This window comes from Mytilus galloprovincialis, chromosome 4 (assembly GCF_965363235.1).
Source record: "Mytilus galloprovincialis chromosome 4, xbMytGall1.hap1.1, whole genome shotgun sequence".
NCBI classification, from domain to species: Eukaryota; Metazoa; Mollusca; class Bivalvia; order Mytilida; family Mytilidae; genus Mytilus; species Mytilus galloprovincialis.
In genome coordinates this window covers 30,659,576-30,683,889 of record NC_134841.1, presented here as the reverse complement: position 1 = coordinate 30,683,889, position 24,314 = coordinate 30,659,576, and the positions used below count along the sequence as shown (strand labels likewise).

Sequence of the window (24,314 nt, the reverse complement as noted above, 5' to 3'; positions counted from 1 at the left end):
GCCTTTGAGCAATTCACTATGCTGTTGAATATTAATCCTCTCAAAAAAATGTTTGAAGAAATTTTCTTTTTATTTATGAAATCTGAAATGACAAAAATTGAACACCCCCCACCCAATTTTTTTTTTCACATGCCCTTTTCCCTTATTCCAAAACTGATCTCAATTCAAATTTCTAATGGAGTTTGCAACAATAACTACTCATTTAAATACATCATAAAATATTAAAATGTAAAAAAAGTGTGTGTTATCACTGAATGGTAAAGATTGTTTTAATTTATCAGTTGGTAGTAAAAGTGAATATACATTGTATATTGTATAAAACAATGATTTAAGTTGATTCAACTACTATTCTGGACAAAGAAAGATAACTCCAATTGAAAATTTCTTGCTATTGCGCAATACTGTGCAATTAGATATTTCTTGCTATTGCACAATACTGTGCAATTGAAAATACTTGCTTTTGCACAATACTGTGCAATTGAAGATTTCTTGCTATTGCGTAATACTGTGCAATTGAAGATTTCTTGCTATTGCAGAGTACTGTGCAATTGAAAATTTCTTGTTATTGCACAATACTTAATATAATAATTTTGGATCCTGATTTGGACCAACTTGAAAACTGGGCCCATAATCAAAAATCTAAGTACATGTTTAGATTCAGCATATCAAAGAAGCCCAAGAATTCAATTTTTGTTAAAATCAAACTTACTTTAATTTTGGACCTTTTGGACCTTAATGAAGACCAATTTGAAAACGGGACCAAAAATTAAGAATCTACATACACAGTTAGATTTGGCATATCAAAGAACCCCAATTATTCAATTTTGAATGAAATCAAACAAAGTTTAATTTTGGACCCCGATTTGGACCAACTTGAAAACTGGGCCAAAAATCAAAAATCTAAGTACATTTTTTGATTCAGCATCAAAGAACCCCTTGGATTCAATTTTTGTTAAAATCAAATTAAGTTTAATTTTGGACCCTTTGGACCTTAATGTAGACCAATTTGAAAACAGGACCAAAAAATAAGAATCTATATACACAGTTAGATTCGGCATATCAAAGAACCCCAATTATTCAATTTTTGATGAATTCAAAGTTTAATTTTGGACCCTTTGGACCCCTTATTCCTAAACTATTGGGAACAAAACTCCAAAAATCAATCCCAACCTTCCTTTTATGGTCATAAACCTTGTGTATAAATTTCATAGATTTCTATTTACTTATACTTAAGTTATGGTGCGAAAACCAAGAAAAATGCTTATTTGGGCCCCTTTTTGGCCCCTAATCCCTAAACTGTTGGGACCTCAACTCCCAAAATCAATCCCAACCTTACTTTTGTGTTCATAAACCTTGTGTTTAAATTTCATTGATTTCTGTTTACTTATACTAAAGTTATTGAGCGAAAACCAAGAATAATGCTTATTTGGGCCCTTTTTGGCCCCTTATTCCAAAACTGTTGGGACTAAAACTCTTAAAATCTATCCCAACCTTCCTTTTGTGGTCATAGACCTTATGTTAAAATTTCATAGATTTCTATTCACTTTTACTAAAGTTATTGTGCGAAAACCAAGAAAAATGCTTATTTGGGCCTTTTTTGGCCCCTTATTCCTAAACTGTTGGGACCAAATCACCCAAAATCAATCCCAACCTTCCTTTTATGGTCAGTTTAAAAACTTGTGTTTAAATTTCATAGATTTCTACTTAATTTTACTAAAGTTAGAGTGCGAAAATCAAATGTCTTATGACAACGACGACAACGCCAATTGATACAAATATACGACCAAAAAATTTTCAATTTTTGCAGTTGTATAAAAAGCCGGCATACATTAGTCGTAATAAAAGCCATATAGTATAAAAATAATCCACATCAGATTTAATTTATTTGTACATATATTAATATACATCCCTTTTTGACAGAAGTTACAAAAAAATAATTGTTATCCGGTTTGACTGTGAAACACTGATTTAAAAATTATATTGATGTTATTTTATTTTATCCCCCCACCCTTTGTCTTGAAAACATATCATGTTCTAGAATAAAATCTAGAATAAAATCGGCAAAGGTTGTTTTTTAGTCTCGCTACACTCGGTTAAATCTTTTTAATTTTATGAAATTACAAACGTTCCAAAATCCAGGGTCTGCCCCCTAAAGGTCAAAGTACTTTTGAACGCAGTATATCTGAGGAAGTTAATGCACACCTAAGCTGTGCATTATCCAGATTATAGCGCAGTAAGAACAAAGAGATTTTACCCATGTCATGTGTTAATATTTAATATTGTAATTTTCATGTTATTAATAAATGTTATCTGAGGAAGTTAATGCACACCTAAGCTGTGCATTATCCAGATTATAGCACAGTAAGAACAAAGAGATTTTACCCATGTCATGTGTTAATAATTAGTATTGTAATTTTCATGTTATTAATAAATGTTATATCAGTATTACAAATCTAATCTCGAATTCTATCCTATATTTGGAAATTTTTAGAAATTCAATTGTGACGTCACTTTGTGCGTTTATTGTTTTTGGCTAACTCAGCTGTGACTTTTTATGTTATTCTGTAGTTAGTCACCACTTGGGTGTTATCATGTATATCTAAATATATAGTCATGTTTATAAATTTACTGTTTGCAAAAGTATGAATTATTCTAAATAATAAGGGACGACATCAAAAGATCGATGTAGGATAAAAAACTTAAATCAAATAGTTTGGGGGTGGGATGGGGGGTCAACATTGCTGCAAGTTTTGTTAATCTAAAATTGATTTTACATATATCCCTATTGGTCAATCATTTTTTCCCAAATTAAGTTAAGAGGGGGTGTGGGGGTCAGTGAAAAAACTATGTGAATTAAGTTTTTTATCCTTCATTGAACTTTTGATGTCATCCCTAAGGATGTACTTGTCCCAGGCAGAAAACCTTAGTCGTATTAGGCACAACTTTTTGGAACTTTTGGTTCTCAATGCTCTTCAACTTTGTACTTGTTTTGGCTTTCAAATCTTTTTGATCTGAGCGTCACTGGTTAGTCCTGTGTGGACGAACCGTGCGTCTGGCATATTAAATTATAAACCTGGTACCTTTTGATAGCTATTATTTGTGTGTTCCTCTGTTCTATACGTTCTCCTTTTTATTTGTATTGTAGTCCTTGTCATTTTAATGTTATATTTAACATTGCCATAAAAGCAGGAGGTTTGGCTAGCCACAAAACCAGGTTCAAACCACCATTTTTTTCTTAATATGTCCTATACCAAGTCAGGAAATGGCCAATGTTATATTATGATTTGTTTCTGTAAGTTTTACATTTTAGTGTTGTGTTGTAGTTCTCCTCTTATATTTGATGTGTTTCCCTCAGTTTTAGTTTTTAACCCGGATATTTTTTTTTCTCAATCGATTTATGAATTCCGAACAGAGGTATACTACTTTTGCCTTTATTTGTAACAATAAGACTATTTCATTGTTCAAATGTTGCATCAATTTGTCATTTTTCCTTCTGATTAGCATGTCTTCTTTAACACATTAGTTACATATTGATTGTGTAAAAGATAATAGAGGTCTGTTTAGTACTAACTTGTTTGGATTATTTCCTTTTGTCTTTGTCTTGACATACTCATCAAGTATATCATCAACTGTTGTTTTGCATGGTAGGGACACAAGCTACAATTAAAACATGATGAACTGGTATTGAATGTTCCCACTGATAGTTAAATCTTATTATTAGGGATGTCAACTTGGTGAAGATGAACTTATCGAGTACTCATTGGATTTACCAAGCGATACTCGAGTACTCGCTTGGTAAAACATTCACAAATTGGAAACTCAATAGCATGCCCATTTTAGCTTTCGTTGGTCGTTGTCTTATGAATGTATAACCCTCAATATTATAACCTGGGCCTAGATAATAGTCCATGTAATTTTATACCATAATTAGTAGCTAATTAACTACATGGATTAATTATGTAAACTGGCAATAATCTAATCAAGTAATTAATTAATATCTATAGATTTTTTTAACTCAAAAACATTATTTGGGAACCGTAAGAAAAACACATTCAATAACCAACAAAGGGCTGATGATTCGAACTTATAATAATAATCTTTGATTTTACTGATGCCTTTAATCATTTTCTGAGGGTCCAGACGGGGCACACCGAATTAGTTCTTATTTCATATAGTCAACTTTTTCTGGGACCAGGCGATTTCGCAACTTTGTTAGGTAACTAATAGTCTGACTGGTGAAAATATATGTTCTGACAGTATAGAGACAGGGGAATGACTAAAATTAGTTAAAGTGTAAGATTTGGAAAAGTGCTCTTGTTCCGTTTTAAATAACAGTTAAAAGCAAACTTTGAATCATATTTTTAATTTTATTGATTTTGATTAATAACTTATTTCCTGGGAGGCGTTCTCAAAAAATATGTTTGGTTTAAGCTTAAAAAAGCAACAACATTCTAACAGGAGACTGATTAGTAGAGTATCATTTAGGTATTCGATACTGGGTTCTACCCAGCAATACTTGAGTACTCGTTGACATCCCTACATATTATCAAAGTATGCTGTCTAACTTAGTTTCATTGTATTACCTAATGAACTAGAAATATCTACATGTAATCTGTTAAAATATCTAAAAACTCTTTCTGATAAGATAATTACTACTAGAAAAATTCTATACACATCAACGGTTTCATAAAAACATTTATCATAAAAAGTAGTAAATAAATGCAGGATGAATTAACAATGTGCTGTACAATCAAATTAGCCTATTAATTGATTATGTAAATCAAAGTAAAAAAATCCAACTAAAAAGCCTTTGGTATACAATGGTTGTTCCAATGTTTTAGCAATAAACAAAGGTGCCTTTTGTCTGGTGAAGAACACTACCATATTTGCAGATGAACAATGAATACTAGTTAAAGAAATTGTCCTTCACACAATTTCTTATAAAGGAGAATACCCATTTCAATTTATGACAATTTCCACTTAAAGTACTTTAACCAGTTTATACTGATCCCTACCTTATTTTACAAGACATGTACTCTTGTCTAACAGACTGTTGCTATGACTTCCCCAGTATTTACCTGTTTCTGTCTTGTTATTAAATCCCAATCATCCACAAGTAAAGGCTTCATTTCATCAGGCATTTTTATCTTTACTTCAATTTTTGTCATATAAGATTCCTCCTATTAAAAAATAAGTAGCAATTTGTTTACATTGAAAACATTTTGTTGACACAGTTCATGATTTTTATAAATTTCAAATTAAAATTTTCAATTCAATTTTACCTGACTTGAATGATAACAACAAGATAACAATGAAAGAACAATCAACAATGTGTTTTAATATGCTAATTGTTGTAGGCTTTTCCCTTTCTGAGTTGGGTTAATGGTAGTGTTGTTCCAATGATCGGAATAAGTCGGAAATCAGTTGGTTGGGCCTGGCGATGTCGATAATCGATTGAGATTTTGTTTGATCGATTGTCGTTAAAGATTTCCGGACTTTTAGCTTATCAACTTCCGGTCCGTTTCCGGTTTGCATTTTACATGCGCAGCAAACAAATAATAACAAAAAATATCAGGATCCATGACAATAACAATGTCAAACATCCTATAATTAAAGACATAACCAATTTCCTTCTTTAAAAACGTGACAAGTACATTGACTATAAATATTTGCAGATTGATGGAATATTATTTAAAATTAATAACTTTCTTTCAATACCGGTACTTGCAACTTGAGAACGTACATAAAATCATTCTGATTTTAGACAAAATAATTTCTTTGCTTCATTAGAACGTGTTGCAACTTGCCTTTTATTAATGTTTTATCTATTTGTAGCATCAAAAACGTCATATTCCTTTCCAAATTGCTTGCCAAACATCGTTTATTTTTGTAAAGTGTCCGAAATTTGTCAGCCATATTGAAAAATATAAGAATCACGAATCGGATACGGTTCAACTATGTAATAATTCCGCATTCTTGCAATTATAAGTTCAGACGCACGAATGACACAATTAACAGAAAAAATAATGATCACAAAAGTGAAAAAAAAGATTATACACGAATTAACAGACATTGGCTTAATCCCCTATGTTTACTGTATATATTATAATGCAAATGCATTGTTTTATTTTTTTCTGTTAATCTTAAATTTCTTAAAGTTAAAAACTTTATATATCTTTTCTTAATTAGAAGCATTCAAATGTTTATACAGCTATGTTATTTAAATTGTATTGTGAGTTACACAATTGAAATTTAGAAATGTTAGTTGGTAATTAATGTTGTAATTATGAGATCAATATGAATCTTGATTCTTATTAATTATTGTTTTAACTGCTAAATAAATAGTTATCAAAGGTATCAGGATTATAATTTAGTACGACAGAACATGAAAAGGAAATAAAAGATCAAATATGAATATATAAACTCTGCAATGATAAGGAATATACACATTAGACATGTACAATGAGACTAAATGAATGATTTAATTTGAAAAAAGGGCAAGGTATTATGATGCGATTATAACCGATAGTCGGTTGGTTGCTGTCAACCAATTGTAATAGATAATCGGTTGGTAATTTCAACCGATTATCCAACACTAGTTAATGGTCAATAACTTTATTCTAAAACAAGAATGTATCCATAGTACATGGATGCCCCACTGGCACTATCATTTTCCATGTTCATTGGACCGTGAAATTGGGGTCAAAACTTTAATTTGGAATTAATATTAGAAAGATCATATCATAGGGAACATGTGTACTAAGTTTCAAGTTGATGTGACTTCAACTTCATCAAAAACTACCTTGACCAAAAACTTTAACCAAAACTTTAACCTGAACTTTGCACTATCATTTTCTATGTTCAGTGGACTGTGAAATTGGGATGAAAACTTGAATTTGGCATTATAATTAGAAAGATCATATCATGGGGAACATGTGTACTACGTTTCAAGTTAATGTGACTTCAACTTCATCAAAAACTACCTTGACCAAAAACTTAAACCAGAGGCGGGACAGACGGACGAACAGACAAATGGAAGGATGGACACACAGACCAGAAAACATAATGCCCCTCTACTATCTCAGGTGGGGCATAAAAAGTACATAAAAACAAAGTCATTGTGGTGTAAAAGAATTTACTAGAAATCTGGTGAACTATACACAAATTTGAAGATATCATTTACACAACTTTACATAAAACAAAGGACTTCATTTAAGGAAAATGAAATCTTTGTATAGTGTAACAGCAAAATTTCATACTGAAAATGAGGTGATTTGAATATGAAGTTGCACAGTTTATTTATCAATCAAGAGAACAGGGTTTTACAGCTGCATCCCCTATTTTAATGATGGCCTAAGGGCAAAAATTCACTTTATTTTTCATTGATGTTTTTTTTACATTTTTCATAAAATCCAAAGTGAGCATGAACACTATTATTATCAATATAATTATCAATTCCAGGGTCTTAACTCCTGTAAAATTATTTCATATTTGCTGATTTTAATCTCGTCCTAGGTATTACTGATGTAAATTTCATAAAAATTTGACTATAAATGTGGAAGTGGAAGTGTCTACAGAAGATTTTCCTATAATTTCCATGGTAGATTACTATAATATTATTACCGTTTCTACAGTAGGTTCCGCCCTAGCTCTCTTCCTCTTCTGATCTACATTTGTTGGAGTTGATGTGATACTAGTATGACTAGTTGTACTGTCTTGTGATGATGCCTGCAATTTAATATGATAAAGGAATTTATATAAGGAAAGTTGTCAGACTTTAATTGTTCTAAAATTATAGCTAAATGCCATAGGATTCTATTGAAAAAAGTAGACTGAATATAGTCAAATATCTTTTTATCAGTCACTCGTAAGGATAACAAAAGTGCCATTTCAAGGAAGGCCCTTTAAGGTAGGATATTTGTGGGTTTTCTGTGTATATTTTTCTGCCCATTATATTCTTTACATGCCTGACCCAAGTCCGGAATATGTAATATGGTGGTTCAATGTCGTTGGCTACTGTTTGACCTAAAGTTATTAACATCATCTGCATTTGGTCTGTGGTGGGTAATAGTCTTAACTGGCAATCATACCACATCCTCTTATATTCATTTTTTTACAATAACAAGAATGTGTCCCATGTACACGGATGCCCCATCCGCACTATCATTTTCTATGTTCAGTAGACCTTGAAAATGGGATAAAATTTCTAATTTGGCATTAAAATTAGAAAGATCATATCATAGGGAACATGTTTACTAATTTCAAGTTGATTGGACTTCAACTTCATCAAAAATTACCGTGACCAAAAACTTTAACATGAAGCAGGACAGATGGACGGACGAACAAACGGGTGAACAGATGGACAAACAAACGAATGGATGGACGAACAGATGCACAGACCAGAAAACATATATGAAAGTTCACTTATAGATAATCACCACAAAATGGCAGCTGGATTGAACAAACGAATTTCAGGATAAACTAGGAGAAAAGCATATGCTACATGTAAAGTGTAGCACGGCACTTGTTTTAGTGGTGTCTTCCTTCGACGGTCTTGAAATTACATATTGAATGATTTTAAACTTTTTTTTTCATTCACGAAATGGGGCATAAAAAAGGCATAAAAATTATTTAGAGTGCAGTGGAAAATCATAAAATTTATTAGTATATATAAATCTTACCACTGATGAGACTGATAATGTATCTACTGGTGTATCTACCCGCCCTCGTTTACGTTTGGTTTCTGCAGTAGAATCTTGTGATGAAACTGGTGTTGAAGCAGTACTATCCTTCCCTGGAATGATAACAGCATTATATATAATCCTATACAAGTAATCTCAAAATTAATTTTCAATCACCTACCATCAATTAAGAGCCAAAAAAATCACCCTGAAAATATCTTTTCATGTTGTTTATTCCCAAGTAAGATGTGGAAAAAAAAGAGTTCAATAATGCAGTCTTACATGGTTAAGTTTTGTGTACTATTTATTCTACAGTACGTTTTGCTGGTCTCTTAATGTACTATTTATTCTACAGAATATGTTACTATTCTTAGTGTATATTTTTTCTACACTCTTTAAGTGGTCTCTTTTTTTCTACAGTACTGAATGTTAGTGGTCTCTTTTTTCTACACTGTGTGAGTGGTCTCATTTTCTACACTGTGTAAGTGGTCTCTCTTTTTTTTCTACACAATATGTAATAGGTATTTTTTCTACACTGTGTGAGTGGTCTCATTTTTCTACACTGTGTAAGTGGTCACTATTTTTTCTACACAGTATGTTAGTGGTCTCTTTTTTCTACACAGTTTCTAATTGGTCTTCTTTTTTCATAGTTTGTGTAACTTGTCTCTTGTTTAAAGTGCATGTAACTGGTCCCTTTTTCTACAGCACACAGTGTGTGTTACTAGCAACTTCTTTCTTCAGTGTGTGTAACTGGTCTCCTTATTTACAGTGTGTGTAGTTGTTCTTCCAATACCTTTTTCTTCTTTATCTTTCTTTGTTTTGTCTGGTGTTTGTAGCTGGTCTTTAGGTGTCTCTTTGGCTTTCTCCTTCTTCAGCTTCTCTACAGTAGGTGTAGCTGGTCTCTCCTTATCTCCCTTTTCTTTCTCAACTTTTTCTTTTTCTTTCGGTTTTTCTTTTTCTTTTGGTTTGTCTTTTTCCTTGTCTTTATCTTTTTCCTTGTCCTTATCTTTGTCTTTATCTTTGTCCTTATCTTTCTTGTCTTTATCTTGTTTATCAGCTTTTTCCTTTTCTCGTTCAGCTTTTCTAGCAGCTGCTTTTGCTTTTTTCTGACTTCTACAACAGGAAACCAGAACATATTCAAATTTACAATTAATGACTTGTAAGTGTATGCCTACATGTAGGAGTTTACATAAAAATAGTGAAATTAATTATACCTTAGAAGCCAAGATGATAAAAGCAAGATGAGGTTTAATACACAAATTTTAAGAAAGAACTATGAAAATTATGGCTAGGGCTGAAATTAAAGGAAGCATATTTTGAGATAACTCAGATTCTCTTAAGAGACTATACTATACACATGGAAAAAAGTCAGTGGTGTGGAAATGCTATGCCCGACTCGCCCGACTCGTACATTTGAACAACCGGGCAAGTAATTATTTTTGTCTTGGTTGCCTGTGGACAAGTAAAAAAATATACAAAACAAAGTTCAATTCCAACAAAAATATAAAATTGATTTCAAAACGTATAAAAATGTTTAATTTATGTAAAAGAAACCAATGGTCAGCTAGTAAAAACATCAATGTTCATGACGATAAATATTACATAATACCGGAAATAGATGGATTACCAAAATAAATTCAAATAAGTATACGAACCCGAGTCGCGTAAAATTGCATTGGCTTTGTCCATTGACCCAGGATCACTGATTAAGTTTTATCCATCATTTACCGGAAGTGTCATTTCTTTAAATTTTGTATTGAAATTCAGATTGATAAATACTTTTAAATATTAAGCCAGGTAAGCAAGACAAAAAGAGTAATGAGTCGAGTAGAAAACATAAAACGCAAATGGAGGACACAGAGTATTTAAAATAAAAAACAGAGAATTTCAAACATTGTGGATATCAGATTGCCCCTGGCTATCTAGGATGGAAACTCACAAAATGAATTAAGTTTTTGTCTTATTTATTGATGAAAGGTCAATATTATTTGTTGTCGAAGTGGTAAATTAAAAGGGACGCTTTAATGGATCATCAAGACAATAATAAATAATCAATAACAAGAGTGTCAGTTGAGAAAAACACCACAGCATCAATAGTTTTTAATATTATTTACTAGTTTACATTTCTTCAATTACTGTCCTCTCCTCAAATTGAGCATATGTACCTACTGGCTACAATCTTTATTCAAAAACTGCTGCAAAATTGTCCTTTACATGTCATTTCATTGGTTGGTTTGCTGTTAGGTTTCTGTCCCATTGATGTTAACCCATTTCTTACTTTCCTATTTTTTTTACACATATAGACAAATGGATTTCATTTGTTTGTGAGGCACAATTTTAACAGTGCTTAGTAAGAATCACATATTAGCTAACAAGAAATACTTCAATATTTATTGGGATCATCAGAACAAGTAACTTTTTTTCCGGACAAGTAAAATTTATAGTTTTACTTGCCCAGGGACAAGTGCTCACAACAAATATTTCCACACCCCTGAAAGTATTGCAACACCTTGATTTTTTTAAACTTTGAAAAATCAACCACTTATTTTGGATAGAATTTGATAAAATATTTGTAAAATAAAATTGAAACATAGTTAATGATAACATTGGCATTAAAACGAATAAATAAATGTATGAAAAAAATTGTTTTATCTAACCACAATTTTTTTGATAACAAACTGAAGTATTTTTTGTACAAAAAAATGCATTTTACAACTTTTACTGTAGTCGAACTTTACAATGTCAGACATTTCAAAATTAATCTTAGGATGATTGTTGACATCACGGTTGATCATTATACGCCAAAAAATTTATACTTGGTGCAGCCTCCATTCAAACGGATAACCACTTCTGAACATCTTCCGATTCCTGCCACCAGTCGACTAATTTGTTGCGGAGGTAACCGCAACCATTCCTGATGAAGGGCATTGTTTATTTTATGACCTGTTTGAACTGGGGGTGTCTTTTTGCACACTTTACGCCCAATAGTGTCCCACATATGCTCGATATGGTTCAATTCCGGGCTACGATCTGGCCAAGGAAGATAAACTGAATTCCATTGGAACAATGAATCTTCCTCCACGATGCTAATTTCCAACTTTGGCGAGCTCTGCACTACTTTCAGGGGTGTGGAAATATTTGTTGTGAGCACTTGTCCCTGGGCAAGTAAATTTAAAAATTTTACTTGCCCTGATGATTCCAATAAATATTGAAGTATTTCTTGTTAGCTAATATATGATTCTTACTTAGCACTATTGTGTATCACAAACAAATGAAATCCATTTGTTTATATGTGTCAAAAATTTAGAAAAGTAGGAAATGGGTTAACATTAATGGGACAGAAACCTAACAGCAAACCAACCAATTAAATGACATGTAAAGGACAATTTTGCAGCAGTTTTGGAATAAAAATTGTAGCCAGTAGGTACATAATAATTATACTAAATTTTAGGACAGTGATTGAAGAAATGTTAACTAAATAATAGATTAACTATTGATTTTGTGGTGTTTCTCTCAACTGACACACTTGTTTTTTCTTGATTATTTATTATTGTCTTGATGTGCAATTAAAGCGTCCCTTCTATTTACCAGTTTGACAACATATTATGTTGACCTTTCATTTATAAATAAGACAAAAACTTAATTTATTTTCCGAATTTCCATCTATAGATATCCAGGGGCAATCTGATATCCACGATGTCTGAAATTCTTGCTTCCGTTTTTTTTTTTAAATACTCTGTGTCCTCCATTTGCATTTAAGGTTTTCTACTTGACTCATGATTCTTTTTGCCTTGCTTGCTCAGCTTTTTATTAAGTATTTGTCAATCTGAATCTCGATACAAAATTTAAAATTCTTTTTGCCTTGCTTGCTCAGCTTTTTATTAAGTATTTGTCAATCTTAATCTCGATACAAAATTTAAAGAAATGACACTTCCAGTAAATGATGGATGAAACTTAATCGACGATCCCGGGTCAATGGACAAAGCCAATGCAATGTTACACGACTCGGGTTCGCATACTTATTTTTATTTATTTTGGTAATCGATCTATTTCCGGTATCATGTAATATTTATCGTCATGAACATTGATGTTTTTACTTGCTGAACATTGGTTTATTTTACATAAATTAAACATCTTTATACGTTTTGAAATTAATTTTATGTTGTTGTTGGATTTGAACTTTGTCTTGTATATTTTTTTACTTGTCCACGGGCAACCAAGACAAAAATAATTACTTGTCCCGTTGTTCAAATGTACAAGTCGGGCGAGTCGGGCATAGCATTTCCCCAACCCTGCATTGGATACTGGCCACTGTATGTCTGTTCGTAAGAAAAGGTCCCTGAAATGGTCTTATCTCACGATAACCAGTAGCGATGAGTCGATTTCGAACAGTTCTTGTTCAGAGTCTCCTATATGGCAACCAATCTCTTATTAGGATTGTATTGTTTGTCATGGGTTTCCTTCTGACCAACATTCAATATACTTGATTATCTCTAGCAGATGTTAAAGGGGGTCTTATTGATCTTGGCAGGTCTTTAACAAACAAATGGAAGTGTTTAACGACCTTGACTGGCTATACAGCCCTCGCACGGTCGGCTCGGTGCCGAAGGCGATTGGTGAGCGTTTGAATAATTTCTGCCGTGGGTCAGGAACAGGTAGTAAGGACGCCGAATGGAGGCCGCCATCTTGGTTTTGGTGAGTTGATTTTGGTTTGTTTACTATTTTGGATTTTACTTCTTCACAACGGCTGCTTTTAGGGCCAGTTTGGTCAGCTTGGCAGCCCGCTAACCTCGATGAGTGAGTACTGGTAGATGAATGGTGGACGTAGTTCTAAAGATGACAGGAAGCCTTATCAGGACCAAAGCCGTGAGGCAGTGAAATGAAGGTCGTATCACCCAACAGCCTAGGATACAGCCCTCGGACGTTAATCGGCATAACACTCCCCATGATACAATGGTTTTGGAGTGCATGTTAACGCGGGTACGCCAACTACTACGTCTATCTGTACGGCATGGATTGGTTTCTGTCATCTTAAGTAGTATGTCGTTGTTCATCTAACTGTAAACCCTCATCGAAGATAGCGGGTAAAGGAGAGCTGGCCCAGCACGTCCGTTCAGCTGTAATGACTGAGACGTGACTGCGAATGGGTCTTTAACATCTTTTGTTGCCTGATTTTTATTCTCAAAACAACTTATAGTGGAATGGTGATGACCAACAATATGTGCAATTTTCACAGCGACATACCTGCTTCTCTCATGCTTATAAACTGTCATCTTGCTGCAGTTAAGAGTTGTGGAGGACCCATTACAAGGTGTCAATTACATAACTTTATAAACTTGGTTATTTAAAGTGTTGAAAACAATGAGGATAAAAACATCTATTTTATTGTTTACGAGTACAGTAGCTGCATGTGCAGATAAGAACTTATCAAATTGATATTTATTGATTAAACTCAGGTGAGATTTAAATCATGTTTAACTAGTTCTATTTCAACAAATTATATCACAAAAAAATAAAGAGTGTTTTTTTAATTTGAATTTCAATTCTTTGTTGCAATACATTTTTCCATGTGTATTAATACAGTCGACTCTCGTTATGTCGAAGTCAGCCGGACCAGAGAAATATTTCGAGATACACGTAGTTCGACTCAAACGAACACCGGAAGTTCGACAATCTAAGGGACACAACTCTTGCTTAGCTTGGTAAAGCTAAAATAAATCCGGGTGAATATGGCAAGGGGATCGATATTCTAGTATCAGATCGATGTATTTGTATGTCACAGTCTTTTATTATTATAATGACATTATTTTTACTTATTCAATTGTTTCAATTAAAAAAAAATCCTATGGCTTTTCCAAGAGTGTAAATTCCGATCGATAGTTTCGTTATTCAGGTCGGTTATAGCTGACAAAATTGTTTATTCTCGGATACAAAAGATTTAAGAAAATTTTGATTTCTATTCATTTTGTTTTATCTCACTCTTTCTTTTCAAAAGAAAATATAACAATATCAAAGACGCCGTTTGAGTAGTTTTTAGGTGATTATCAACGGAAGCCATAATCCTCACTTTATACACACCCAAGCTCATTAGTGTAAATCACAAATTAATTGTTTTGTAAACATTTTAAATACTTTTTCATGAACATTAACAATGTATCACTAATTATTTATCAAAATTCTATAAAAGATAATCTTAGGTAAACACTCATGGAAATAGCATGTCATAAATCAATACAGTGGTCAATGACCGGAAATTTAATTACACGTGTATTGTCAGATTAACTCTTCAATCCATTTAAATCCCGGAGGTCATGTTTTGACATATGTGTATTAGTTCGAGATAAAAAATGAATTTTGAATGCTTTTGTTAACCTTGGGACCGTAGATTTAGTTCGACTCAACCGAAATTTCGACTCATCCAATTTCGACTCATCAGGAGTCGAATTACATACTTTTGTATGGAATAAAGTTCGGGACCACGTGAAAACTTCGACTCATCCGAAATTTCGAGTCAACCGAGTTCGAGACAACGAGAGTTAACTGTACTACTGTCCAAATCAGCTTCAGTTTTAAAGGCATTAGAAAAAAAAAACATTTCGATTGCATGTATAGTACTATCTTAAACTCAAATGTTATAATAAAACCTACTGGTGCGCTTTTTGTAGTTCCTTCTGTTTTTGATGTCCAGCTTCATTGCACTTCAATACTCTAGTTTCTGGTACCCATTCGTCCCAACTACAAAATATTATGCATTAAAAAGCTTTCAAAAATAAACAATAAATTTCATTTCATGAAATACAAATGAGTTGATGAAAATTATTCAGCAACTCCATAAAGTACTTCTGCTACCCTTTGTCAGATTTTAATTGAATTCCTCTTCTGTTTATAAAGTTAACTTAATTTTCAGTTCAATTAAATATATTTTGCCGAACTTTTATTAACATATTAGAATTCTTCATCTTCCAGTAATATTCTTTTTCTTTCTGTTACAATCTCAATACATACATGACATACAACATTTCATTAGAGAAAACAAGAATGTGTCCAAAGTACACAGATGCCCCACTCGCACTATCCTTTTCCATGTTCCATGGACCGTGAAATTGGGTAATAATCTAATTTGGCATTAAAATTAGAAAGATTATACTATAAAGAACATAAGTTTCAAGTTGATTGGACTTCAATTTCATCAAAAACTACCTTGACCAAAAACTTTAACCTAAAACTCCCACTTTCATTTTCTATGTTCAGTGGACCATGAAATTGGGGTAAAAAGTCTAATTTGGCATTAACATTAGAAAGATCATATCATAAGCAACAAGTGTACTAAGTTTAAAGTTGATTGGACTTCAGCTTCATCAAAAACTACCTTGACCAAAAACTTTAACCTGAAACTCCCACTTTCATTTTCTATGTTCAGTAGACCGTGAAATTGGGGTCAAAAGTCTAATTTGGCTTAAAAATGAGAAAGATCATCTCATAAGCAACATGTGTACTAAGTTTAAAGTTGATTGGACTTCAGCTTCATCAAAAACTACCTTGTCCAAAAACTTTAACCTGGACGGACGAAAGGAACCACAGACGGACGGACGGACGAACGGAGCCACAGACCAGAAAACATAATGTCCCTCTACTATTGTAGGTGGGGCATAAAAATAACCTTTTTGTGTTAAAAGGTCGTCTTATCAGGAATTTTATTGGTTACTGTGTGTCTTATAGTTTGCCTTTAATAATGATTAAATTGTTAATGTGTGTCTTATAGTTTGCTTATAATGATTAAATTGTAAATGAAATACTTACTTTTTATTCCACCCATTGTAGTGTATGAAGTATCTCACTATTTTGTCTTTTACTTCTGCTTTAACACACTGAAAAAAAGCAAATTAATTAAGAAAAGTGACTTCAAATTCTAAATATAAAACTAATTTGTATGATTATCAACTCATTTTTAAATGTTACCTTTGCAAAAAACAAATCTATTAATACAACAGAAGATGGTATGTTTAGTGTATTATTAAGCCAAAACTATTTCAGGGGAGAGTGTAGAACCAATTCTAAAATAATAAGAACACATTACTATTAATGTGCTGCCAATCAAAGAAATCTTACAGCAAATGTATACACATTTATTTGTGCATTATAACTAAATACATGTAGCATAAGAAGAGAAGTATAGATTTCACCGTTGCAACAAGTGTGTTACGATATTTCTCCCCTCAAAACTGATAAATTCTAGTATTTAACAGGAGGCTTAAGCTTGTTCCTTTTTCAAATATTTGCAGAAAATTGTGTTCTTTATACATGTTATATGTGACATCATTAAGCATGGTTGCCTTTTTTCGTGTTGTCACAATAGAAAATTCAGAAGAAACCAAGAAAATTTGACTTCACAATTAATTTTTGACCGATCATTTGCAGAGAACAGATATTTCACTATAGAGGAGAAATACTTTTCTCACACCGAACAAGAAATGTGAATATAGCACAAAAATTAGAGACATACAGATACATACCTTTGCTTCATATAATAAAGGTCCATGGAAGCAAAGAACTTTCTCTCCTGTAAAAAATATCATATTTGTTACTTTCATGTTTACTTAAAAAGAAAAACAATAATCACTAATATTTCACCAAATCATCAACATGCATGTTCAATATTAAATTAATGATCCATTAAGTGGCTACTATGTGTAACAATAACTACAAAAGATTCTGACTCTTAAAAACAATTTGAAACAATGGAAAACAAGACAGTGTCCATCATGTCCATAGTGATGATAGAACTACAAAGATGCCCAACTATCACTTTCATTTTCTATTTTCAGTGGACCCTGAAATTGGGATAAAAACTCTAATTTGGCATTAAAATAAGAAAGATCATATCTTAGTGAGCTTGTGTACTAAGTTTCAAGTTGATTGGACTTCAACTTCATCAAAAACTACCTTGACCAGAACTTTAACTTAAGCGGGACAGACGGACAATGAACAAAAGCACAGACCAAAAAACATAATGCCCCTCTACTATTGTAGGTGAGGCATAAAAACAAGTATGACAGACATAAAACAAGGACAACAGCTGAACTACAGGCTCCTGACTTTGGTCAGACACCCAAAGAATGTGGCTGGGTCAAAACCGGTAGAATAAAATCTTATGATTACAAATAACTCAGACCTGCCAACTTTTGAAAATCTCCATGGGGGATTTAGCCCGCGACCAGATTTTTAAGGGTTACAATTTTAGCGACTTTTCTGTGTGCATTGTTTTTTACTCCTAAAATAGTCTAAGTTCTCTTCTTTTTTCTTTTGGTATACTAATGATGAGCTTGTAGGCCTTGATTTCTTTTATTTGCATGATTCTTGTACTATTAAATTATAAAATTGACAAAATAACTGAAGAATAGAGAAAAATGGCATTAAAAATAAAGGATTCAAAGTAGAGACCCCCCCCCCCCTTTTCCCCGTCCAAAGACCTTCTTATCTATGATCCTTGACTCAAAAGACCTAAAACTACATGTCCTAAAGTTAGAAGGATGAAGACAGATTTTGATTTAGTCTTACTTATGGTCTTGTCAGTATCAATGAGAAAATGGATAAAATTGAGTTATCTTTCTTTGTATTCAGAGGTTCTCTTACCGGCGGAGGCTTATACAGTAACACAGTAGAAGTGAATACAAAATGGCGTCGATTTTAAATCAACAGACACACAACGTCTGGTTTCAAAAATTAAACGGATTTCAAGATAAACGATGTTTTCTGGAGAGTTCATTACAGTTCTCATCTTTCTATTAATTATGATTTTGTTGTGGAACTACGGCAAATGTTGCAAATTGTGCTTGTATGATAAATTGATTAAAATTGAAAGGCTGTTTGACCAAATTTGTGTATACAAATTAATTTTGAGGACTGATACGAACCATTAGGTAATCTGATTACATACAACCACTAATTATGACACCTGTTGTGACTGTTGATTAGCGTAGGGTCGTTAACTTGTCATAATATGTCCCCAGGTAAAATTATAGATCTTTTTTAATTGATCAGAAAAACTTTAAAATTGGTAAACAATAATTTTTTCGGGTATATTTGGTGAAAATCGGGATTTTGACTAGTTTTACGATCCCGATATCGGGATTCGGGTTGAGGGATAAAAATCGGGATGATACCGCGAAAATCGGGATAGTTGGCAGGTCTGATACCTCTGTTCCTGTTCTATTGACAGACCCAGCCAAATGCAAGTCTTATATGGTTTCAAGCAAAGATGCATCTCTGATTTCCAAACGGAATAATGAAAACAGTACAATACACCTTAATTGTTGCACCAATACATATTTTCGAACATCCTGGCACTTGAAATTTCTAGGAGGTGAAATTCTCGGGATTTTACCTCAAACTCTATGGGAAAATACAATTTTTAATTCCAATTTAAAACCAAACGGTAAAAGATATCACAAAGATTTTTAAAACACATGTCTAGTATGATAAGGAGATTTGAAAAAACGATCTCAAATTTTATTTTAATGATTCAACAAAAAATAAATTAAGTTTTAAGTTTGTGTACCTATATATGGTAAAACCCGAGGATTTGCCACCGCTTCAACTCCAATATTCAAATAGATAAACACAATCTAATTATCCGATTGGTCAATCTTCAGATGTGATGCAAGCATGAAATTATGTATTAACATGACTAACCCAAGACCTGCGCCTGTTGAACTATTGATGTCATACAACAATCATTTTTTCTTAGTGGTGTCAGATACTTTCTATTTAATATGATGCCAAAATTATATTAAATTATAAGGGAACCTTTGAAATGTCCAGTAATAGCAGACAAATACTAAAATAGTGAAATGTACAATTTACAAATGTAGAAATGGTTTTTTAAATAAGGGAGCTACCATTTGATTTTTATGGGGGGGCTAGGATGAAAAATTTTGTCCTGCATTTTTTTTTAGCTGTAAACTCTGTCCTGCCTTTTTATTTTTCACTCTGTTTGGTCCTGCTTTTTTTTTTTTAGTTTATCCTGACTTTTTTTTACCAAAATTGTCGTCCTGACTTTTTTTTTTGGCAATTGTCTCATCCTGCCTTTTTTTTTTACTCAAAACTCCTGTCCTGCCTATTTTTTTCAAATTTCATCCTAGCCCCCCCATAAAAATCAAATGGTAGCTCCCTAAATGTTCCTTCCACATCTTTCACTTGTAAAATCTTCCTGAAATAAGTCATTTATAGCTAAACAGATAAATATTCTAGAGGAAAACTTAGGCATGACATGTAAAATGGGGAAAGGGGGAGGGGGGTATTTTTTTCTGGACTGTTTGCACAGGCACTTGTTTCTGTCAAGGTGATTTTTCGTACGGGTGTGGAAAGTAAACCGCACATAGATAGAAACAAGTGCCTGTGACTTTTTGGTGTAAGCGAGATAAATTTGTTGTGTTTGTATAATTTTTGGAATAATTTGCAACAAAACAAAAATCCATCGCAGCGAAAAGACAGGATGCAAATCTATTTATAAATGTCAGATTCACATTATTGCTTAATTATTGCATCAACTACCTTCTTGGAACTTATATTTAGGCGGCATTTCGTTTATCCAAGCTTAGATATTAAGGGAAAATGTTTGCACATGTGTTTACGTCATCAATTTGTGTGTGAAATAATTTGAGACTGTCTAAAACACGGAAGTAAGAAAAGACGGAAATAAAAATTGATACAGTATTCTAAGTTATTTCTCCCAAATAGCTCAAAATAGATTGAAAATTGAAACGGATTTGAAAAGTTGAACAGATAGGTCTACAGTTTAAAACATATATGTATTTTTTTTAATTTTTAATTGCATTTTGACCTAAACAATATCCGGCAACTATGAAGATCTTTTCAAGAAAATAATTTCACGAGAAACATGAGAAAGTATACAAGAGAGTCTGGAGACCTTTGATATCTTTATTCTTTAAGTCATTACGTACATTTTCTCTATTCTTGCTTTTTTACAATAGTCTCTTTTCTTTATATTTTAGCGCCAAATTATTCTCTATTCTTCGTTTTATCTTCCCTTTTTTTCAATTTTGTACTTTTCTCCTTTATTCTGCAAAATTTCCCAGTGTTCTCATTGGTTAAACATGGATATAATGATATGTTTCAACATATTTTAGACGTTGTCTAATTAACCACCGAGATGATCTCCAAAGACTGCCGTCGGCCGTTATCAAACCCGATAGGAATATAAATAGATAGCGACCACGTGCAATTGGATTTTCTAGGTCTGTTAGATTTCATACGGAGATTAAAAAAGTATGCCAATCACCGTTTTACCTGTATAAGAGGGTTTTTTGTTGTTGTTTGAATTAGGCAGTATAATGGTTCATCCTTATTTAACACTCAATGTTAACGTTATATTCCTTTGGAATAGCTCAGAATATTATACTAGTTTTGCCAATCTTTAGCAGAGAGAGGTTTCATTAAAGATCACATACCCAGTAATTACGGATTCAATGAGGTCGAATTAATCACTTGTAAGTGCATAATCCATCAGCGATATGATCCAGTCCTACTTTACTTTCCCTGACCAAATTGAACCAAATTGGATGCAATTCTAAAAGCGAATTATCACTCGCTATTTCACTTTCATTACAGTTAAAATAATAAAGCATGCAAACCAAGATTATAAATGCCTTGCTTGGCAACTTTGTTTATTTTTTGCTCAGACATTGTAATTAAGATTGACAGCTAAATTCAATGGGTAGGTGGAGTATAACAGTTTGTTTACTATACACAAAGATTTTATTGGTCAATTAATATCAAAATTGTTTCCAATATAATATCCATTGTCCAACCACTATTTTTTTTATATAGTAAACAAACTGTTACTTCGCCTCTACATTGAATTCAGGTGTCAATCTTAATTACAATGACTGAGCAAACAACCAAACAAAGTTGGCAAGCAAGGCATTTAAACTCTTGGTTCGCATGCTTTATTATTTTAACTGTAATCACTGAACAAAAAAAATCATTCTTTATTTTTTCTTTATTTCGTAGCTCAGTAATATGCCCTTAAATAAAGGTTGTTAAAACTTACAATTACAATTACGAACATTAAATGTAGTATATTCCTACGTGTTTATCAAGATGAAAACTCTACATATTAGGGGTTTTGTGTTGTAATCTCCTGGGAAGAGGATAACTGACAAATATACTGCCCTGACTAGGTTGGCTCGAAGAAAATAGGGCAAGTTTATATAGAAAAAGGCGGACCAAACATGCTGCTATATAAATCGTGATCACTATAAAAGTAGCAACTCATCATATATTTAAAAAGTTGTCTATATAGCAAACTTATATATAAAGAATTAAGTAGACAGGACTGACTGTAACAAATCTAACAGTAGTCCATCATGATCAGGGCCGTAAATTACATAGAGACATGTATGCAGTTGCCTCCTATTGCAAACCGAGAAAAAAAAGAAAAAATGAAGAAAAAAACACTGAAAAAAAAACAAACAAATGGTTAAAATCATGCTTTATTTTAATAGTACTGGTTGTTACTCTTACGCCTATTAAGGAGGTTGGGTAAAAATATTCGATAGAGCAAGCATTCAAACGCAATATGTCATGCAATTAAAACATGGAACAGGTGAACAATGACGGAAAGCAGATTGTGTAGTCTCTCTATGCAACACATACATCTACATAGAAGTCACAATGTTGCAATATTATATGCATATAAGTGCTAAAGAGATGGGATTCGACCAGGCACAGCAAAATCCCTTTAAAGCATTTGACAAAGCCTAACCGAATAAAACTTTCAGTGTAAACAAACTGTGTTACGCTCTAATAATATGACCCGACAATTGTTCGTTCAAAGTTCACATTTAGGATTTTGTATATTTTTATAATATTAGCTTTTTATTATTATTCCGAGTCCTTTCGGCTAAACGCGAACTAATATTATTTGATAAAAAGATGTTTGATTGGTTCATTTTCCGTATGTCAATCAGTCTTTTGAATTTGTATTTTATATTTGTTTGTATGTTGTTATTCAGTTATGTTTTAATATTTGGAATATATGGATGTGAATAAATATGTAAACTTTCCAGCGACTTGGATTTTATCTCAACTACGGCTAGTTTTCCCCCAGAAACTAACTAATATGACAGAGGTGTCCAACAACCTGGTCATAATAACTTGAATTTGATAATTAAAGTTTTGTGAAGTATGCATTTTCATTTTAAGGTTTGAAAATTGTGTCTCTGAAATGAAGTAAAATAGCTCCATTTGGACAGCTAAAAAACCTGATAAACCATAAAAAAAATATTCAACTTCAGGGGGCATTTCATTTCAAGTACGCAAATTGGTTCCCTAAAACTTAGTAATAATAGCTTTTGAAGAGTCATAAAGCAGGACAAAGATTAAAAGAATCTCACTTTAACCGCACACCGTCGTTATCTAACTTTGGATAATAAATATTGTAACGTTTTCGCTAACCGGTGAGAGAACCTTTCTAACCAACCAAACCAAACCAACCAACAGACCAGACAGACACCAACAACAAACCAAAAGAAATAAACAGGAAATATGAATGCTCAGAATTACTACTGCTACCGCTACTGCATACTGCATATCACACAAATATAGTTTCTAGGTCGGCAAACGGTCTCCTTTTTATGTGTGTGTGTAAAACGATGGTATTTTTATATGTATTGTAATTAAGTATCAGATCAGTCTTAGTTTGATGTTCTGAATGTAAACACAAAGTCGCTTCAAATGTATAACAAGTTTTATTCACCAGACATAATATAAAAAAACAACAGGAACAAGAATGGACAGATATAAATCTCTTAAAGCAGCGATCAATAATTAACAATATTTCGTATAGATTAGACAAACAGAGAATTCTTTAAAACAGCTACACCAAAATCAGCATTCAACAAACACAGATACTATCAGCAACTCTCTATGTAAATACAAGTAAAATACTACGCAAATAAATAAGTCACAATGTTCCTAACCCCTTAACAACAACCCTGACTATTTAAAACAAACGGACACTATTGCCGACTTTACGCACCTTTCTCCTATTTAAAGTTAAAATTCATTATCAAACTTTATTCTCTTTAAAACTATTAAATTTCTGCCTCCGTTAAAAACTGGAAACTGGAACAATTAAATGAACTGCATAAATAATTATATTGCATAAATATTGCAATATTCTGGAACTTAAAAGATATTAAAACTTCTGCTTTAGAAAGACAACTGTACCTTGAAATTTATGAGAAAGTAAATAAAGCTGCTAACCGGCGGCAGGGACAAGCTGGAACTGACGTAAAATATTATAAATCTTACGCTAGTGTTGTTATTTCGCGTGAGAAATATTCCAAATATGGGATGAAATCAATGACCTAATAAGGAGACTTCCTTATAAGGTACATATCTTTGCACTTAACGTCTGATCAAATGACGTCGATACAGCCCAATAACTACGAAAAGGTGCGCAACGTCGGTGCAAAAATAGTTCATAAGAACTTATTACAATAATCGAAATAAAGCTCTCTTCTAAATAAACTTTACATAAAATACTCTAACATGTGTCCGTAATTTGAAAAACATACAAAAATATAACTACAACATGTTCAGGACAGT

General features: G+C 32.6%; 1 protein-coding gene across 1 annotated transcript in view; it reads right to left on the bottom strand.

Annotated features, from left to right (window-relative positions):
• The window catches only part of LOC143071856 (mortality factor 4-like protein 1), a 32,117-nt gene extending 11,766 nt beyond the window's left edge, over positions 1 to 20,351 (bottom strand). Inside the window, exons 1-9 of the mRNA XM_076246469.1 lie at positions 20,235 to 20,351; positions 17,195 to 17,241; positions 16,482 to 16,549; positions 15,330 to 15,416; positions 9,475 to 9,794; positions 8,682 to 8,794; positions 7,624 to 7,728; positions 5,079 to 5,180; positions 3,572 to 3,657 (exon numbers count right to left, since the gene is read on the bottom strand). Coding sequence (XP_076102584.1) covers positions 3,572 to 3,657; positions 5,079 to 5,180; positions 7,624 to 7,728; positions 8,682 to 8,794; positions 9,475 to 9,794; positions 15,330 to 15,416; positions 16,482 to 16,549; positions 17,195 to 17,241; positions 20,235 to 20,262 — 956 coding nt within the window. The 5' untranslated portion in view covers positions 20,263 to 20,351. The remainder of the gene's footprint in view (positions 1 to 3,571; positions 3,658 to 5,078; positions 5,181 to 7,623; positions 7,729 to 8,681; positions 8,795 to 9,474; positions 9,795 to 15,329; positions 15,417 to 16,481; positions 16,550 to 17,194; positions 17,242 to 20,234) is intronic.
• Between the last annotated feature and the right edge of the window lie 3,963 nt (positions 20,352 to 24,314).